The 20,473-nt window shown below is 50.1% G+C and overlaps 1 protein-coding gene across 1 annotated transcript in view; it reads right to left on the reverse strand.

Annotated features, from left to right (window-relative positions):
• Window positions 1–20,473, reverse strand: part of LOC132588902 (uncharacterized) — a 36,085-nt gene that overhangs the window by 8,287 nt on the left and 7,325 nt on the right. Inside the window, exons 3-8 of the mRNA XM_060261363.1 lie at window positions 17,632–17,778; window positions 15,842–16,293; window positions 8,584–8,663; window positions 5,486–5,616; window positions 2,865–2,955; window positions 994–1,175 (exon numbers count right to left, since the gene is read on the reverse strand). Of these exons, the coding sequence (XP_060117346.1) occupies window positions 994–1,175; window positions 2,865–2,955; window positions 5,486–5,616; window positions 8,584–8,663; window positions 15,842–16,293; window positions 17,632–17,778 (1,083 nt within the window). The remainder of the gene's footprint in view (window positions 1–993; window positions 1,176–2,864; window positions 2,956–5,485; window positions 5,617–8,583; window positions 8,664–15,841; window positions 16,294–17,631; window positions 17,779–20,473) is intronic.

Consider the following 20,473-nt stretch of genomic DNA (forward strand, 5'->3'; position numbering starts at 1 on the left):
CAGACAGAGATTCTGAATGGCCTTTAAACAGGCACGAGCTACTTAGGGGCCAAATTTTGGTTAGGCTCAGTCGGACTGCAGAGAAGTTTAACACCCTCCAATACTCTGGGCTTTTTTTGTAGCAGGGACTCCTTTGCATATTAGGCCACACCTCTCTTACGTAGACAATCCTCCCAGAGCTTCCAGGGCTCTTCGTACAGGGCCTACTGTCAGCTCTTGGAGGACTGGCTACATCAGGGGTGTGTGGCCTGATACGCAAAGGAGTCCCTGCTACAAAAAAAGCCCTGCCAATACCGCAGCTGAAAGCCCCCCCACCCCGCCATCCACACACACACACACAAAGAAAAACATTTCATGGAGAGCTGCCTTCTAAAATTCTAGCCACACATCTGATTATTGACCTTAAATTGGTGGCCATAACTATCATATCATGGGCAAACACAAGGAACACAACCAGTGGTCCCTCGAAGGTGAGTGAGCGTGAGCCAGCGCACAGATTTTTAGCCTCCTGCTCACACATTTTTGTCTTAGGAAAAATGGTCCAAGAGCACAATAATCTATGCCAGTAGCTCACAAAAGTAGAATTTTTGCTCACAAGGCTCTGTAGCTTAGAGGGAGCATCGGACACAACCCCAAAAAGCTGCCACAGCACACATCACGGGAACATCCAGAGCACAGAGCAGTCTACGTACGGGTTTCACAGGAACAATCAGCCAAATCTTTTGTAGCCCAAACAGGAGCTGAGTAGCAGGACAAAGGTCAGGGGCAGGCGGGTGGGGAGAGTTCTCCTCCCCGTGAAATCTCCTGAGCCCTGCTGAAGCCACGGAGCCGTGGGTCCAACCCAAGCCCCAAAGCAGAGGCCCTCTCCTCGGCTGCCCAAGAGCCGTTGAAAAAGGCATGATATGCTTGCAGATGAGTGAACAATGTTGCGTTACAAAAGAGAGAACTTGGGGGCCCTCCACGATTGGCCGAAAGGACAACACATCTACCTACTTGAACTCCTGCTACTGAGCCTCAGTACTTCGTAAGTGCTGGTTTTTGTTCCTCGTTTTGTCCTAATATCTGGAGGTGGAGCTTCTTCAACCGCTCCTGCCGTCTGCACTGAATCTTCTGTTCCATGGTTATCTTCATAGGAATCGCTCGTTCTTTTTGCTCTCTTAGAACTCTGTCCCTTCCTGGAAAATTTGGTGAAATGAAGTTAGTGACCCTGATCTGTCTCCCTGGCCACAAGAGACTGGACTACATAAGAGAAGCCATGTTGGATCAGGCCAATGGCCCTTCCAGTCCAACACTCTGTGTCACGTAAGAACATAAGAGAAGCCATCTTGGATCAGGCCAATAGCCCATCCCGTCCAATACTCTGTGTCACATAAGAAGATAAGAGAAGCCATTTTGGATCAGGCCAGTGGCCCCTCCAGTCCAACACTCTGTGTCACGTAAGAACATAAGAGAAGCCATCTTGGATCAGGCCAATGGCCCTTCCAGTCCAACACTCTGTGTCACATAAGAACATAAGAGAAGCCATCTTGGATCAGGCCACTGACCCATCCAGTCCAACACTGTGTCACACAGTGGCCAAAAAAACCAGGTGCCATCAGGAGGTCCATCAGTGGGGCCAGGAAACTAGAAGCCCTCCCACTGTGCCCCCCAAGCACCAAGAATACAGAGGATCACTGCCCCAGACATAAGAGAAGCCATGTTGGATCAGGCCAATGGCCCTTCCAGTCCAACACTCTGTGTCACGTAAGAACATAAGAGAAGCCATCTTGGATCAGGCCAATGGCCCTTCCAGTCCAACACTCTGTGTCACATAAGAACATAAGAGAAGCCATCTTGGATCAGGCCACTGACCCATCCAGTCCAACACTGTGTCACACAGAGGTCAAAAAAACCAGGTGCCATCAGGAGGTCCATCAGTGGGGCCAGGAAACTAGAAGCCCTCCCACTGTGCCCCCCAAGCACCAAGAATACAGAGCATCACTGCCCCAGACATAAGAGAAGCCATGTTGGATCAGGCCAATGGCCCCTCCAGTCCAACACTTTGTGTCACACAGTGGCCAAAAAAAAACCCAGGCACCATCAGGAGGTCCATCAGTGGGGCCAGGACACTAGAAGCCCTTCCGTTGTTGCCCGCCCACCCAAGCACCAACAATACAGAACATCACTGCCCCAGACAGAGTTCCAAACATATGCTATGGCTAACAGCCACTGATGGACCTCTGCTCCAGATACTTATCCAACCCCCTCTTTGGTGCAGTCTGGTGTAGTGGTTATCTGGGAGAACCGGGTTTGATTCCCCACTCCTCCACTTGCAGCTGCTGGAATGGCCTTGGGTTAGCCATAGCTCTCGCAGGGGTTGTCCTTGAAAGGGCAGCTTTTGGGAGAGTTCTGTAGCCCAACCCACCTCACAGGGTGTCTGTTGTGGGGGTGGGGGAAAGCGATTGTAGGTCACTCTGAGTCTCTGATTCAGAGAGAAGGGCAGGATATAAATCTGCAGTCTTCTTCTCAAAGAGGCAGAGGAAGGAACTGGGTTGGGGGTTTGGGGGCTGAGGTGGAGGCTGGACTGCGTGAGGGCACAGCAGGATCTCAATCCCAATTTCTGCTGGAATGCGGGTGCAACACAGGGGCTGAGGGATGGGATTGGAGCATGTGTGGCTGAACTGGGAAAGGGAAGGGAAGGGAAAAAAGGCCCCATGCCAGCATCTCTCTCCCCGTCACTGGCAGGACTTGGGGGACTGATGCAATCAGCAGCCGCACCCACGAATCCCAACGGCATAAACCACATTTACTTCCCAAGAGAAAAATGAAGGTTAGCAAATCCCCTCTCTTGCTGGGATCCCTGAGCCATAAATGGCTCTACCTACCTCTTCAAGGAGCGGAGCAGGTCATGAACGTATGCTTTCCAGTTCTTTGGAATTCCACGCGCAAACTTCGTTATGAATTTTGCTGGCATTCCTGTTTGGAACAAGGCAAAGCGGTGGGACGTTTGTTATGCACAAACGTGTCCACTTTCCACCATATTTTTGAGGAAAGGACAGGACAAGGAGTGAAATTTACATGTCCTACAAAATCACCGAAAATGCTCATCTGAGCAGACCCTGAGAAATTAGAGCGGGCCGCACATCCCACCCCCACACACTCCACAGCAGTTGTTCATTAAACCAGGCCACCGGAATTAGTATTTTCACAATTCTATCCTAAGTTCAATTAAAAAAGGTAAAGGTCAAGGTAGTCCTCTATGCAAGCACCAGTAGTTTCCGACTCTGGGGTGATGTTGCTTTCACAATGTTTTCACGGCAGACTTTTTACGGGGTGGTTTGCCATTGCCTTCCCCAGTCGTCTACGCTTTCCCCTCAGCAAGCTGGGGACTCCTTTGACCGACCTCGGAAGGATGGAAGGCTGAGTCAACCTAGAGCCGGCCACCTGAAAACCCAGCTTCCACCAGGTTTCGAACTCAGGTCGTGAGCAGAGCTTAAGACTGCAGTAAAGGTAGTCCCCTGTGCAAGCACCAGTTGTTTCCGACTCTGGGGTGACGTTGCTTTCACAACATTTTCACGGCAGACTTTTTACAGGGTGGTTTGCCATTGCCTTCCCCAGTCCTCCACGCTTCCCCCTCAGCAAGCTGGGGACTCGTTTAACCAACCTTGGAAGGATGGAAGGCTGAGTCAACCTAGAGCCGGCTACCTGAACCAGCTTTCACTGGGATTGAAATCAGGTCATGAGCAGAGGGCTCCGACTGCAGTACTGCAGCTTTACCGCTCTGCACCAAGTTGAATTAGGGCCTTCTAATAATAATAATTCCACACCATCCTCTATAGGACAGCCCTTCAAGTCCTTGAAGATGATGATCCTATCACCTCTCAGCCGCCTCCTCTGCAGGCTGAACATCCCCAGCTCCTTCTACCTTTCCTCATAGGACTTGGTCTCCAGACCCCTCGCCATCTTTGTCACCTCTCCTCTGGACCCCTTCCAGCTTGTCTAGATCCTTCTTAAAACGTGGTGCCCAAAGCTGAACACAGTATTCCAGGGGAGGTCTTACCAGGGCAGAGTAAAGCGATACCATCACATCACGTGATCTGGACACTATACTCCTGTTGATACAGCCCAAAATTGCATTGGCCTTTTTAGTCACCGCATCACACTGTCGACTCATGTTCAGCCTATGGTCCTCTAAGGCTCCGAGACCTTTTTCGGCCAGCAGTATCTGCCCGCAGACAAGATCCACTGCAAGTGGAACCCTAGCACAGGGATTCCCAGCTCGGTGCCCACTGGAACCCACCAAATGTCTTCAGAAAGTGGCCGGGGCCAGGGGGCTCTTCTGCCCAGCGTGCCTCCTCCTTGGCCACGGGCGGTTTTTAAAAACACCAGCTTTGGCTGCAAGCTGCCCCCAGATCACAAGGATCCTCAGTGCAGGACTGAAGGTCGGCTGCGGCAGGCAGTTTGTGCCTGGTTCTCCCTCTCGTGACACCAATTTGTGGTGGTCGTTTTGTGGCTGCATCCCAAAGGTGCCCACAAGCTCAAAATGGTCTGGCAGAACAGAAAGAGGATTCCAGTCCAGTCCTTTTGTCAGGACTCGGGGGAGGGGGGGTCTTACCGAGTGCTGCCACCACTCTGGGTTAAGGGTTCCCCTTGAGAAGGCCCAGAGTCCCCTTCCAAACCCTTCAGGTCTCTTGTAGCCTAGGCCGAATAACAGGCGTGAGGACCAGGCAGAGGGAACAACAGCCAAGAAAAAAGGTTTATTTTAAAGACAGTGCAATACAAATTAACAAGGTGCATAAAACAGTAAAAGGGTGGAGGGAAAACAAACCAAAGTCCTGACGCGTCTGAACTTACAGTCCCTAAACTACTAACCAGTACTCACCCCTTGCCTTGGATGAGGGAGCTTTTCCCTGCTCAAGCTCTTCAGGCACAGCCAGCCTCCAGCTCAGCCTTCCAGGGAAAGACCCCCCCCCTTCCTGGGCTTGGCCTTTATATTCTCTTCCCAGGCCCCACTCTTCCCTCCAAACCCCTTGCTACCCAATCAGAGGGACGGAGGGGATCCTGAGAGATGTAGGCTTTTCCCAGCAACTCCTAAGCAGGCTTCCTGGGGCCTGCAGGCCTCACCAGGCCCAGGATCAAGACACCTTTTCTTCCAGTGCCAGTTCTCTATTTTAAAACCAAGGACACTCTTACAAACCCAGGACACTCATCACACGTACTCTGAAGCGGCACCATCCATTCCACTGCCTCCTTCTGCACTATGAGTAACCCAGGCCCTTCCTCACAGGCAACACGCTGCTCTCTTTTGGGTGCTGCTGAAAACCTGGGCCCAGCAGGCTGGCTGAGCTCTGGGGCAGCGGAGACCAGAGACAGTTGAGTCCGGGGGGGCCAAGGATGCCCAACATACCAGAAGGGGGAAGAGGAAACCCGAACCGCCGAGGAATCCCCGGTGAACCCCCTCCCCTCCCAACACACACACTGGAGCCAAACGGCCAAGTTCTCTTACCCTCTTTCTTCATGGTAGCTGCGTCTATCCGGCCTTCTAAGACGTAGATGTTCCCAGACGAGGTTTTAACTTGGCTCCGTGCAACTCGTTCCACAATTGCATTGCTGTGCCAGTAAATGTTGTTCATCTCTCTAAAACGAAAGAGACGGGCAGTCAAAAACGCCTTTATAGAGGACGGAAACACAAAGCTGCCTTAGCCTGAATGAGACCATTATGTCCATCATGGTCGTCAGGGCTATTTTTATAGGAAAAGCCCAGCAGGAACTCATTTGCATGTTAGGCCACACCCCCTGACATCACCATTGTTTCGTACAGGGCTTTTTTTTGTAGAAAAGTTCCAGTAGGAACTCATGTCTCAAATCCGGAAGCTGATGGTGCAGAATGCTGCAGCCAGGCTGTTACTGGGTCTCTCTATTTGGGATCACGTGCAGCCACGGCTGTGGGAGACTGCATTGGCTGCCAATAGTGTTCCGGATTCGCTACAAGGTGCTGGTTATCACCTTTAAAGCCCTATATGGCTGAGGACCTGCCTACCTTAGGGACCGTCTCTCCCACACGTTCCCCAGAGGGTACTCAGATCTGGATCTCAAAACCTATTAGAAATCCCCGGGCCGAGGGAGGTGAGATTGAAGGCTACCAGAGAAAGAGCCTTCTCTGTTGCGGCCCCCCACTGGTGGAACCAACTCCCAGACGAGGTTAAGGCCTTGCGAGACCTTGCCTAATTCTGCAAGACCTGCAAAACAACATTATTTCGAATGGCCTTCAACCAAAGTACAGAGCTGCTCAACATCATGGCGTGGAACTTAGCACCAAAACTGCCGTTTAAATTGTTTAGTATTTTAAATGGCAATTGTTTAATTTTAACGGATATTATTGTAACTGTTTTTTTTACTGTTTTGTAGTTTGATTGTCGATATTCAGTGTTGCTAGCTGCCCTGAGCCTGCTTCGGCGGGGAGGGCGGGATATACATTCGAAAAATAAATAAATAAAATTTGCATATTAGACCACACCCCCTGACACAAAGCCAGCCAGAACTGCGTTCCTGCTCGGAAAAAGCCCCAATGGTCGGTATTGTCCACTCTCCAGCTGCTCTCCAGGGTCGCAGGCAGAGGTCTTTTCCATCATCTCCTGCCTGGCACTTTTAACCAAAGATGCCAGGGATTGCCAAGCAGATGGCTCTACTGTTAATCTGGCACCTTTTGGGTACTGAATTGCCTAGTAACAGCCTCCATCTTGGAACAAACAGATTTCAGACTCTGACTCTCGTTTGCCATCAGAAATTGTGACTTTTGCAGAGACCCGCAATCAGTGATCGTTGTGCCTTCCTTGAGAAACGCCTGACCACAAGTAGCTGTAAGTAGTGGGGTGCCACAGGGCTCAGTACTGGGTCCCATGCTCTTTAACTTGTTCATAAATGATTTAGAGTTGGGAGTGAGCAGTGAAGTGGCCAAGTTTGCGGATGACACTAAATTGTTCAGGGTGGTGAGAACCAGAGAGGATTGTGAGGAACTCCAAAGGGATCTGTTGAGGCTGGGTGAGTGGGCGTCAACGTGGCAGATGAGGTTTCAATGTGGCCAAGTGCAAAGTAATGCACATTGGGGCCAAGAATCCCAGCTACAAATACAAGTTGATGGGGTGTGAACTGGCAGAGACTGACCAAGAGAGAGATCTTGGGGTCGTGGTAGATAACTCACTGAAAATGTCAAGACAGTGTGCGTTTGCAATAAAAAAGGCCAACGCCATGCTGGGAATTATTAGGAAGGGAATTGAAAACAAATCAGCCAGTATCATAATGCGCCTGTATAAATCGATGGTGCAGTCTCATTTGGAATACTGTGTATAATTCTGGTCACCGCACCTCAAAAAGGATATTATAGCTTTAGAAAAAGTGCAGAAAAGGGCAACTAGAATGATTAAAGGTTTGGAACACTTTCCATATGAAGAAAGGTTAAAACGCTTGGGGCTCTTTAGCTTGGAGAAACGTCGACTGCAGGGTGACATGATAGAGGTTGACAAGATTATGCATGGGATGGAGAAGGTAGAGAAAGAAGTACTTTTCTCCCTTTCGCACAATACAAGAACTTGTGGGCATTCAATGAAATTGCTGAGCAGTCGGATTAGAATGGATAAAAGGAAGTCCTTCTTCACCCAAAGGGTGATTAACATGTGGAATTCACTGCCACAGGAAGTGGCAGCGGCTACAAGCATAGCCAGCTTCAAGAGAGGATTAGATAAAAATATGGAGCAGAGGTCCATCAGTGGCTATTAGCCACAGCATATTGTTGGATTTGTCTGGGGCAGTGTTGCTCTGTATTCTTGGTGCTTGGGGGGGGAGCAAAGTGGAAGGGCTTCTAGCCCCACTTGTGAAGCTCCTGATGGCACTTGGGGTTTGTTTGTTTTTGGCCACTGTGTGACACAGGGTGTTGGCCTGATCCAACATGGCTTCGCTTATGTTCTTAAACACTGGGAAAACACTGCTTAGAGAGAGAAAGCTTTGAACATATGATGCTGCCCTATACTGAATCAGACCCTCGGTCCATCCAAGTCAGTCTTGTCTTCTCAGACTGGCAGTGGCTCTCCAGGGTCTCAAGCGGAGGTTTTTCATGCCTACTTGCCTGGACCTTTTTTAAGTTGGAGATGCCGGGGATTGAACCTGGGACCTTCTGCTTCCCAAGCAGATGCTCCACCACTGAGCCACCGTCCCTTTGGCTAAGGGAGGGGATTTATTACTGCTTGTCTTGCTGCTTTTGAGGAATGGTTTTCCTGACACCTGTTATCTCTTTCAGTGGGGCAGAGTTCTTCCCTCCCACAGTTTGTCCAGCATTCAGATAGCCAGATGACAACAATTAAACACTAAAGGGAAGGGAAACACAAGACACAACAACACCACGCTGAGCTCTCCGGCTTCCTTGTTCTTTCGCTGCAGGCAGGGAAAAGAGCTCAGGAACACGGACCAGGAAGGATCGCGAGATACTCTCTGCCTCCAAGAGGATGACGGGAAGGTTTCCCGCACTCCAACGACGGCAGCGGTTCTGCACGAGAAGGGCGGGATAGAAGCCCAGTAAAGAAGCAGTGAGGGTTCCACCCAGACACTTGCCTTCGCTTTCCTTCCAGGAACACAGCAGTATCGTTCAGCACCCTGATCCTCCACTCGCTGAGAAGGATTCGCTGCTGCACCTTTGCGAGCAAATCAGGACATCGGTTAAAGGCAGTCATTCCCCCCCTTCCCTGAAAGGAGAGCGTGCCAAGCCAAAATACCAGGGAGGGGGGGGGGGCTTGGGATACAGACACAGAGAACATGTGAACATCTGAAGCTGCCTTCTACTGAATCAGACCCCCCTGGGCCCACCAAAGTCAGTCTTGTCTTCTCAGACTGGCAGCGGCTCTCCAGGGACTCGAGCTGAGGTTTTTCACGCCTGCTTGCCTCGACCCTTTTGAGTTGGAGATGTCAGGGATTGAACCTGGGACCTTCTGCTTACTAAGCAGAATCTCTACCACTGAGCCGCCCTCCCTCCCCAAAAACAGACCTCTTTAGTGAGCCATATCTCTGACATATCTCTGTTAGATCTGCCTTCCTTCATCTTCGGCAAGCGCGGCAGCTGGCCCCTTACCTGGAGCACAACGACTTAGCGACGGTAATCCATGCTACGGTCACCTCAAGAATAGATCACTGTAATGCTCTCTACATGGGGCTACCCTCGACGCTAACCCGGAGACTACAACTAGTGCAGAACGCTGCGGCACGGCTGCTAATGGGGCTGCCGCGACGGGAGCACATTCAGCCAGTGCTGAGAGAGCTGCACTGGTTGCCTGTTGTGTTCCGAATTCGCTTCAAGGTGTTGGTATTAATCTTCAAAGCCCTTTATGGTCAGGGACCTGCCTATCTACGGGACCGCCTTTCCCCATATATCCCCCAGAGAGCACTGCGTTCAGGGACAAAAAATCTGCTGTCTGCCCCTGGCCCAAGAGAAGCCAGGCTATGCGCAACAAGATCTAGGGCCTTCTCGGTGGCAGCACCAGAACTCTGGAACACCCTCCCAGAAGCTATAAGGGCCCTGCGGGATTTGTCTGCATTCCGCAGGGCCTGTAAGACCGAATTGTTTAAACAGGCTTTTGCGGTCTAATTGAAAAAGGGCTGCCACGGGACATCCTACAGAATGCTGGCAATCATAGTCGAGAAGTCAATACCGCCTATACTGGACTGAAATAGCGCTATAGAATGGTTTTAAAGTTGAGATGTAAATTATGGTTTTATATGTTTTATTGGACTGATAGTTTTTATAATGTTGTAAGCCGCCCTGAGTCCGCTTGCGGAAAGGGCGGGATATAAATGGAAAGTAATAAATAATAAATAAATAAACATATGAACGTATGAAGCTGCTTTCTACTAAATCAGACTCTGGCTCCATCAAAATCAGTCTTGTCTCCTCACACTGGCAGCAGCTCTCCAGGGTCTCAAGCGGAGGTTTTTCACGCCTACTTGCCTGGACCCTTTTCAGTTGGAGATGCTGGGGATTGAATCCGGGGCCTTGTGCTTACCAAGCAGATGCTCTGCCACTGAGCCACCATCCCTCCCCAAGTGTGGCGGCAGTGCCATCCCATGCCCAGTTCACTTAAAACGCACTTGAGGAGCAAGGATCGAACATTTGAAGGTCGTATGCAGGGGGCCTGGCATATGGGGCGCTGAAGTGTCGCGGTGGGCAGGTGGGTGAGGAGGCTTGCGGATTAGAGCAGTGATACTTTGGCCTTGGAGCCAGCTGGGGCTCTTGGACATGCCATCCGGGACTCCTGTGAGCACCGTTCCCCATTGTAGCACCCGCCCCATGTTTTAGGAAAGGAGGCAAGGCTCATGAGAGCCAGTTTGGTGTAGTGGTTAAATGCGCGGACTCTTATCTGGGAGAACCGGGTTTGATTCCCCACTCCTCCACTTGCAGATGCTGGAATGACCTTGGGTCAGCCAGAGCTCTCTTATCTGGGAGAACCGGGTTTAATTCCCCACTCCTCTGCTTGCAGATGCTGGAATGACCTTGGGTCAGCCAGAGCTCTCTTATCTGGGAGAACCGGGTTTAATTCCCCACTCCTCTGCTTACAGATGCTGGAATGGCCTTGGGTCAGCCAGAGCTCTCTTATCTGGGAAAACCGGGTTTGATTCCCCACTCCTCTGCTTGCAGCTGCTGGAATGACCTTGGGTCAGCCATAGCTCTGGCAGAAGTTGTCCTTGAAAGGGCAGCTGCTGCGAGAGCCCTCTCAGCCCCACCCACCTCACAGGGTGTCTGTTGTGGGGGAGGAAGGTAAAGGAGATTGTAAAGGCAGTTTGCTGTAGTGGTTAAGAGTGCGGACTCTTATCTGGGAGAACTGGGTTTGATTCCCCACTCCTCCACTTGCACCTGCTGGAATGGCCTTGGGTCAGCCAGAGCTCTCTTATCTGGGAGAACCAGGTTTGATTCCCCAGTCCTCCACTCACAGCTGCTGGAATGGCCTTGGGTCAGCCAGAGCTCTCTTATCTGGGAGAACCGGCTTTGATTCCCCACTCCTCCACTTGCACCTGCTGGAATGGCCTTGGGTCAGCCAGAGCTCTCTTATCTGGGAGAGCCGGGTTTGATTCCCCACTCCTCGACTTGCAGCTGCTGGAATGGCCTTGGGTCAGCCAGAGCTCTCTTATCTGGGAGAACCGGCTTTGATTCTCCACTCCTTCACTTGCACCTGCTGGAATGGCCTTGGGTCAGCCAGAGCTCTCTTATCTGGGAGAACCGGGTTTGGTTCCCCACTCCTCGACTTGCAGCTGCTGGAATGGCCTTGGGTCAGCCAGAGCTCTCTTATCTGGGAGAACCAGGCTTGATTCCCCACTCCTCCACTTGCACCTGCTGGAATTGGCCTTGGGTCAGCCAGAGCTCTCTTATCTGGGAGAACCGGCTTTGATTCCCCACTCCTTCACTTGCACCTGCTGGAATGGCCTTGGGTCAGCCAGAGCTCTCTTATCTGGGAGAACCAGGCTTGATTCCCCACTCCTCCACTTGCACCTGCTGGAATTGGCCTTGGGTCAGCCAGACCTCTAGCAGAGCTGTCCTTGAAAAGGCAGCTGCTGTAAGATCTCTCTCAGCCCCACCTACCTCACAGAGTGTCTGTTGTGGGGGAGGGGGGAAGGTAAAGGAGATAGTGAGTCACTCTGAGATTGAGAGTAGAGGCCAGGCTATAAATCCAATATCATCTTCTTCTTCTTCTTCTTCTTCAACCTTCCCCAAACTCCTTCTTTCAGGAGCAACAGGGATGAGGGAGGAGCAGAATTCAGGACAAGGAGGTCACTAGCACCTTCTTTGCTGCCTCCTTTCGCAGCAGCGGGTGGACCGTAGACAAAAGTCAACAACAACACGGACTTGCAAGGCTGTGTGAAGCCGCCCTCGAGAACACTCGGAATAACACTGTCTTAAGAAAGTCCCAATCTTGCTGGGAGGGACGTGTAGAGGGCTGGGGAAGGCAAGGGTAAACCACCCATAACAAAAAGTCTGCCATGAAAATGTCGTGATGCGACGTCACTCCTGGGTCAGAAATGACTGCTGCTTGCACAGGGGACGACCTTGACCTTTTAAAGGAAGGAAAGGTGCACAGTGGGCCGCTTACTACCAGAAGTGGCTTCAAGGTGAGGGTGAGGTTTTGAGCATTTCAATGACCAGGGTAAGACTCAAAGGGATGGATCCTACAATTGTTGAGCACAACGGCATTCACACACACACCTTACTTCCCGCATGAGTCTCCTGAGACATCCATGTGCCACATGAGTCAAGAGTGTGATGCGGTGGCTAAAAAGGCAAATGCAACACCAGGCTAGAGTAACGGAAGTATAGTGTCCAGATCCAGTGAAGTGATGGTATCGCTTTATTCTGCTCTGGGAAGACCTCACATGGAGTCTTGTGTTCAGTTTTGGGCACCACATTTTAAGAAGGATCTAGACAAGCTGGAACGGGTCCAGAGGAGGGCGACAAAGATGGTGAGGGGTCTGGAGACCTATGAGGAAAGGTTGAAGGAGCTGGGCATGTTTAGCCTGGAGGGGAGGAGGCTGAGAGATGATAGGATCACCATGTTCAAGTACTTGAAGGGCTGTCATAGAGAGGATGGTATGGAATTGTTTTCTGTGGCCCCAGAAGGTAGGACCAGAACCAGTGGGTTGAAATGAAATCAAAAGAGTTTCCGGCTCAACCTTAGGAAGAACTTCCTGACCATTAGAGGAGTTCCTCAGTGGAACAGGCTTCCTCCTTGGGAGGTGGTGGGCTCTCCTTCCTTGGAGGTTTTCAAACAGAGGCTAGATGGCCATCTGATAGCAATGCAGATCCTGTGAATTTAGGGGGAGGTATTTGTGCGTTTCCTGCATTGTGCAGGGGGTTGGACTAGATGACTCTGGAGGTACCTTCCAACTCTATGATTCTATCTTGACGAGCCAGTCAAAGACAGTTTTATTTAGGACTGTGTTTGATTGAAATAGGTTTTTTATTGGGAGTCCTAATTGGAATTTTTTAAATGATTGATATTTCTTGAGTTTTCATCATTGCTATTCTTAAAAAATTGTTTTAACAATTTTTTATTTATGTTGTAAGCCACCTTGAATTCCACAAGGGAGAAAGGCTATGACTAACACCTCCCCCCCCCAAAAATCCCCTCATACTGTAGATATATACATAATTTTCAAAGATTATTTTTTTTTGAAGTTAAATAATTATGGCAACAATTAATATGCTTTGATGTGTTTAATGTTAATACAATATTGAAGAGTTCAGTACTTTCAATGTTAATATCCAAATATGCTCAGGTGTACCTATTCTGCTTTTATACCTATTGTGATAGATCACCTTGTGACAGATTCCTTTTCTTATACTTTTTGTGATAGAGCACCTTCAAGACTAACAAAATTTGCAGCAGACGATGAGCTTTCACGAGTCACGGCTCACGGTATATGAAGTGAGCAGTGACTCATGAAAGCTAAGCAGTCAGGTTAGAACAGATAAAAGGAAGTCCTTCTTCACCCAAAGGGTGATTAACATGTGGAATTCACTGCCACAGGAGGTGGTGGCGGCCACAAGCATAGCCAGCTTCAAGAGGAGATTGGATAAAAATATGGAGCAGAGGTCCATCAGTGGCTATTAACCACAGTATATGTGTGTGTATGTATACACACACACACATATATTGGCCACTGTGTGACACAGAGTGGTGGACTGGATGGGCCATTGGCCTGATCCAACATGGCTTCTCTTAAGTTCTTCTGTGACACAGAGTGTTGGACTGGATAGGCCACTGGCTGATCCAACATGGCTTCTCTTATGTTCTTATGTGACTCAGAATGTTGGACTAGATGGGCCACTGGCCTGATCCAACATGGCTTCTCTTATGTGACTCAGAGTGTTGGACTGGATGGGCCATTGGCCTGATCCAACATGGCTTCTCTTATGTTCTTATGTGACTCAGAATGTTGGACTAGATGGGCCACTGGCCTGATCCAACATGGCTTCTCTTATGTTCTTATCTGACACAGAGTGTTACACTGGAGGGGCCACTGACCTGATCCAACAGGGCTTCTCTTATGTGACACAGAGTGTTGGACTGGAGGGGCCACTGGCCTGATCCAACATGGCTTCTCTTAGGTTCTTATGTGACACAGAGTGTTGGGCTGGATGGGCCACTGGCCTGATCCAACATGGCTTCTCTTATGTTCTTATGTGACACAGAGTGTTGGGCTGGATGGCCCACTGGCCTGATCCAACAGGGCTTCTCTTATGTTCTTATGAGACACAGAGTATTGGACTGGAGGGGCCACTGGCCTGATCCAACAGGGCTTCTCTTATGTTCTTATGTGACAAGAGTGTTGGACAGGAGGGGCCACTGGCCTGATCCAACATGGCTTCTCTTATGTTCTTATGTGATTCAGAGTGTTGGACTGGAGGGTCCACTGGCCTGATCCAACAGGGCTTCTCTTATGTCCTTTGTGACACACAGTGTTGGACTGGAGGGGCCACTGGCCTGATCCAACATGGCTTCTCTTATGTTCTTATGTGACACAGAGTGTTGGACAGGAGGGGCCACTGGCCTGATCCAACATGGCTTCTCTTATGTTCTTATGTGACACAGAGTGTTGGGCTGGATGGCCCACTGGCCTGATCCAACAGGGCTTCTCTTATGTTCTTATGAGACACAGAGTATTGGACTGGATGGGCCATTGGCCCGATCCAACATGGCTTCTCTTATGTTCCTATCAAGATGGTTAGTCTGTCTGTAGCAGTGGAAAGGAGCCAGAGTCCAGGAGCACTTTCAAGACTAACAGAATTTGCGGCAGTGGATGAACTTTCACGGTATCTGAAGCGACTGCAGTGACTCATGAAAGCTCCTCCCTCCTACAAATTCTGCTAGTCTTTAAGGTGCTCTTTTCTATTCATACCTATTGTATCAGAGTTCTTGTCCAGATAATATTTTCTTTTTACTGCAGAATTTGTTTTCTGCTTCAACACATTTCCCTTTGCCTCTCTGATAGCAAATATTAAGATAATGGTACTATGAAAAAATAAGGTGCAGCAGTTGTCACTTTTCATCAAGTCCTGGTTATTGGTTTTCTTGTAGAAAACATACTTTTAACCTCCATAAATATGCCAAATAGTACAATTTTATAAGAAGAAAAGAAGAAGAGATTGGATTTATATCCTGCCCTTCCCTTGGAGTCTTAGAGCAACTTACAATCTCCTTTCCCTTCCTTTCCCCACAGCAGACTCCCTGAGACAGGTGGGGCTGAGAGAGCTCTGAGAGAACTTGTGGATGACTCCAGGTCACAGCAGCAGCTGCAAGTGGAGGAGTGGGGAATCCAACCCATTTCTCCAGGTTAGAGTCTGCATATTTAACCACTACACCAAACTGGCTCCCTAAGTTATACATATGGATTTCCATGTGGTTAAATCAGTAAAAGCAGCTTAGGTCTGCACATATTTTAATTGTCCTCCAAAACTTCTGTGACCCCCCCCCCAAAAAAAAACCCCTGATATTTTTTCCTCTGTAGTTTCAAAATTTCCAGAAATTCATATCTCTAATTTCTGCTGGCAGAAGAGCAGGACGGATAATGTCTTCTCCGTTGCCTCTCCTAAAAAGCTGCCCCCCACTGCCCCATGGGGCCCCCAAGACACTGAGCAACAGTCTTACCTATGTTTCATGAGGGCAACAGGGGGATGGGGAATGGCTTATCTGCATGAGCACTGCAGCAACCAGAGATGTGCCTCTTGCACGAAATCCGATTAAGACACACTGCTGACTGGCCCTTCCAAACTTCCTCAGAGGCACCAAGTATCAGCCAACCTGAAAGACACAACGAAAGCCCTCCCTACCTCCTCAGGTGTATGGTTGTACGTTGTATCCACGCGAGGGACCCCCAAGGGCGCCTTGGAATCTGCCCCGGCTGGTTTTCGCTTCCTTGGAATGTGGATTTTTGGAGTAGCGAGTATATCATAAAAGTCTTGTGAAGGACTCTGAGGTTCAGCCATCGACTCCTGCCCCCCATTCTGGCCTGGTTCCTGGCTGCCTTCCTGCAAAGCCCTTTCCTCTTGGGGACGCCCAGCAAGTGGCGAATGCGTATCTGGACCGTAGGTCACGTCTGTGGCATCAACATTGAAAGTATCATCTTCCAGTTCCGCGGCTTCCAAGAGAAAAGCATCGTCCTGGCTGCAGGTGGCTTCTGGATCCTCTTCATGGTGGTTGTTCAGCTGTTCGACAGTGACAGGCGGCTTCACTGCAGCCGAATTGGGACCGTTTTGCTTGGTTTGGTGAGGTGAAGAATAGGCTAAGAAGGACATTAGGAACAACTCGGTTAATAAACCCATCATTCGGCATACACCACCATTTGAACATAAGAACATAAGAGAAGTCATGTCGGATCAGGCCAATGGCCCATCCAGTCCAACACTCTGTGTCACATAAGAACATAAGAGAAGCCATGTTGGATCAGACCAATGACCCATCCAATCCAACACTCTGCGTCACATAAGAACATAAGAGAAGCCGTGTTGGATCAGGCCAATGGTCCATCCAGTCCAACACTCTGTGTCACATAAGAACATAAGAGAAGCCATGTTGGATCAGGCCAATGGCCCATCCAGTCCAACACTCTGCATCACATAAGAACATAAGAGAAGCCGTGTTGGATCAGGCCAATGGCCCATTCAGCCCAACACTCTGTGTCACATAAGAACATAAGAGAAGCCATGTTGGATCAGGCCAATGGCCCATCCAGTCCAACACTCTGTGTCACATAAGAGAAGCCATGTTGGATCTGCTGACCAGACAGGTTAAAACAGATAAAAGGAAGTACTTCTTCACCCAAAGGGTGATTAACATGTGGAATTCACTGCCACAGGAGGTGGTGGCGGCCACAAGCATAGCCACCTTCAAGAGGGGTTTAGATAAAAATATGAAGCAGAGGTCCATCAGTGGCTATTAGCCACAGTGTGTGTGTGTGTGTGCAAGCATAGACAGTTCACCAGGGGGGAATGGAGGAACATCTGGAGCAGGGGTCCATCAGTGACTATTAGCCACAAGGTGTAGATGAACACCCTGTCTGGGGCAGTGATACCCTTTCTTCTTGGTCCTCGGGGGAGGCGGGGGTGCGCACTGGGAGGGCTTCTGAAGTTCTGGCCCCGCTGGTGGACCTCCTGATGGCACCTGGATTTTGGCCACTGGGTGACACAGAGCATTGCACTGATTGGGCCACTGGTCTGATCCTACATGGCTTCTTTTGTGTTCTTATGAATTTTCAACACCAAAGGAATGGTGGGACAGAACGAAGGTTGCATGCTGCTTTTATTCCAGACTAGAAGATGACCACCATCTCTAAATAATTTGTGGAAGGAGGACATGGGAGGATGAGGAACGCCTGGGGTCGGGGGAAAGAGAGAGGACGGTCTTTCCACTGAAATGTTTCACCTTCACCCTTGAAGTCTTTTGGGAGATGTCTACATAGCTTCAAACTGGGGGTGGGGGGGGAGGGAGTAAAACGGAGCTTGGGGAATTTTTCTTCCTTCAGGGATCAGCAGACTTTTCTACTTCAGCTTATAAGCCCGGAGGGAACTATTCTGGGAACAGACACACACGTAAAGCCAGCCCGCTGATGGACAACGTCTACCTTGGCCAGAAGAACCTTGTTGCTGTGGTCTGGGTGCCGCCATCTGTTTCATGCGCGAGAAGAACTTGTGAGGGGATTCCAAGACCAGCGGGTCCACGGCTGCCAGACTCCACGTCCTGTTCCTTGCCAAACCAACAGGCTGTGAAACTGAACAGACAGCGCCGTCAGACCCTCGTCTCCAGAAGAAGCAAAACCCCAGCCATCACTACATCTCGCAAAATCCCCAGTTCACATTTGCGTACTTCTGCACCATCCCCAATGATGAAATTATTTGGGGCCTCTAGTGACATGAGTGGGATTTTCCCCAGCTCCGCCTGCTTCCTTTCAGCATCTTACACGATGTTAGATTTCTGGCAGGAAGAAGATATTGGATTTATATCCCACCCTCCACTCCGAAGAGTCTCAGAGCAGCTCACAATCTCCTTTACCTTCCTCCCCCCCCCCCCACCACAACAGGTACCCTGTGAGGTAGATGAAGATATTGGATTTATATCCTGCCCTCCACTCCGAAGAGTCTCAGAGCAGCTCACAATCTCCTTTCCCTTCCTCCCCCACAACAGACACCCTGTGAGGTAGATGAAGATATTGGATTTATATCCCGCCCTCCACTCCGAAGAGTCTCAGAGCGGCTCACAATCTCCTTTCCCTTCCTCCCCCACAACAGACACCCTGTGAGGTAGATGAAGATATTGGATTTATATCCCACCCTCCACTCCGAAGAGTCTCAGAGCGGCTCACCATCTCCTTTCCCTTCCTCCCCCACAACAGACACCCTGTGAGGTAGATGAAGATATTGGATTTATATCCCGCCCTCCACTCCAAAGAGTTTCAGAGCGGCTCACAATCTCCTTTCCCTTCCTCCCCCACAACAGACACCCTGTGAGGTAGATGAAGATATTGGATTTATATCCCGCCCTCCACTCCGAAGAGTCTTAGAGCGGCTCACAATCTCCTTTCCCTTCCTCACCCACAACAGACACCCTGTGAGGTAAATGAAGATACTGGATTTATATCCCGCCCTCCACTCCGAAGAGTCTCAGAGCGGCTCACAATCTCCTTTACCTTCCTCCCCCACAACAGACACCCTGTGAGATGGGTGGGGCTGGAGAGGGCTCTCACAGCAGCTGCCCTTTCAAGGACAACCTCTGCCAGAGCTCTGGCTGACCCAAGGCCATGCTAGCAGGTGCAAATGGAGTAGTGGGGAATCAAACCCGGTTCTCCCAGATAAGAGTCCGCACACTTAACCACTACACCAAACTGGCAAGGGATCGAATCTCTTGCTTTTGACTTAACAACCCTGTCTCTGACCTTTACCGCCTTCCTTGCATTAATCGGGCTGAGTCAGTTACGAAGCAGCGTTCCCTCTAAGCCGAGTTAGTGAGTTTGCTCAGTTTTGTAGCCTTCGGCTCCCACATTTTTGATTTAGCGCAGGAAAAATGGCCTCAGAGCAAACTAATTTATGCAGGACTAACACCTTGAAGCCGATCCAGTACTCTCTATAGGCAGCCTGTGCAGGCCACGGAGTACCGGCCGCATGCTCACCCGTTACTATTACTACACTTAATGAATCACCCCATCCCAAGTTGGGCCAGGCTCTGGGCAGTTTACAACATAAGTTGAACACCAACAAATTAGCTAAAATTGTAAAACTGCATATGAGGCCCAAAAGATAGGTTTTCTTTAAATCCTGGAGTACCGGGGGGAGAAAGAAACTTACAAAGCATCGGGGGAGGGGCTAGGAAAAAGAGATCTTGTCAACCGCTTCTCTTCTCTTGCGTTTCGGACTCTGCCTGTAAGTGATGCATCCCCAAAGGCCCTCTGCTTCTAGAAGGTCTGTAGTCGGGGAAGACGTTTTGCAGCCTTCTTGTTGCAGAATGCAGCTCTGCACAGGCGGGGATGATTTATTTGCCCACCTCTGCTAACATCACCTACAACCACTGCGTCTAATTGCACTTTGAACTGAATCGGGCATTTTCGCTTTGCGATGACAAAGTGTAATAAACTGGCCAAGTGTAAGAAAAGCTTGGCGTGTGGGTGGTCATGATTAAAGGTCCCCGTCGAAGTCTGATCATCAGTGCCCCCTGTCATTCAACAGGTGACCGGAAAGACCCTTTTCTGCCTGAGAACCTGGAGAGCTGCTGTCAGTCAGAGCAGACAAGACTGACCCTTCAGAAGAAGATGATATTGGATTTATATCCTGCCCTCCACTCAGAAGAATCGGCTCACAATCTCCTTTCCCTTCCTCCCCCACAACAGACACCCTGTGAGGTGGGTGGGGCTGAGAGGGCTCTCACAGCAGCTGCCCTTTCAAGGACAGAGTCTCAGAGCGGCTCACAATCTCCTTTACCTTCCTCCCCCACAACAGTCACCTTGTGAGGTGGGTGGGGCTGAGAGAGCTCTCCCAGAAGCTGCCCTTTCAAGGACAGAGTCTCAGAGTGGCTCACAATCTCCTTTCCCTTCCTCCCCCACAACAGACACCCTGTGAGGTGGGTGGGGCTGAGAGGGCTCTCACAGCAGCTGCCCTTTCAAGGACAGAGTCTCAGAGCGGCTCACAATCTCCTTTCCCTTCATCCCCCACAACAGTCACCCTGTAAGGTGGGTGGGGCTGAGAGAGCTCTCACAGCAGCTGCCCTTTCAAGGACAATTCTGCCAGAGTTATGGCTTACCCAAGGCCATTCCAGCAGGTGCAAGCGGAGGAGTGGGGAATCAAACCCGGTTCTCCCAGATAAGAGTCTGCACACTTAACCACTACACCAAACTAGCTCTCATAAAGGTGCTGATAGGAGCCCTCCAGCTTCCTCCAGACTCCAGTGGGCGCAGCCACTCTGCAAGTAATGATGGG

This window comes from Heteronotia binoei, chromosome 21 (genome assembly GCF_032191835.1).
Source record: "Heteronotia binoei isolate CCM8104 ecotype False Entrance Well chromosome 21, APGP_CSIRO_Hbin_v1, whole genome shotgun sequence".
Taxonomy (NCBI): domain Eukaryota; kingdom Metazoa; phylum Chordata; class Lepidosauria; order Squamata; family Gekkonidae; genus Heteronotia; species Heteronotia binoei.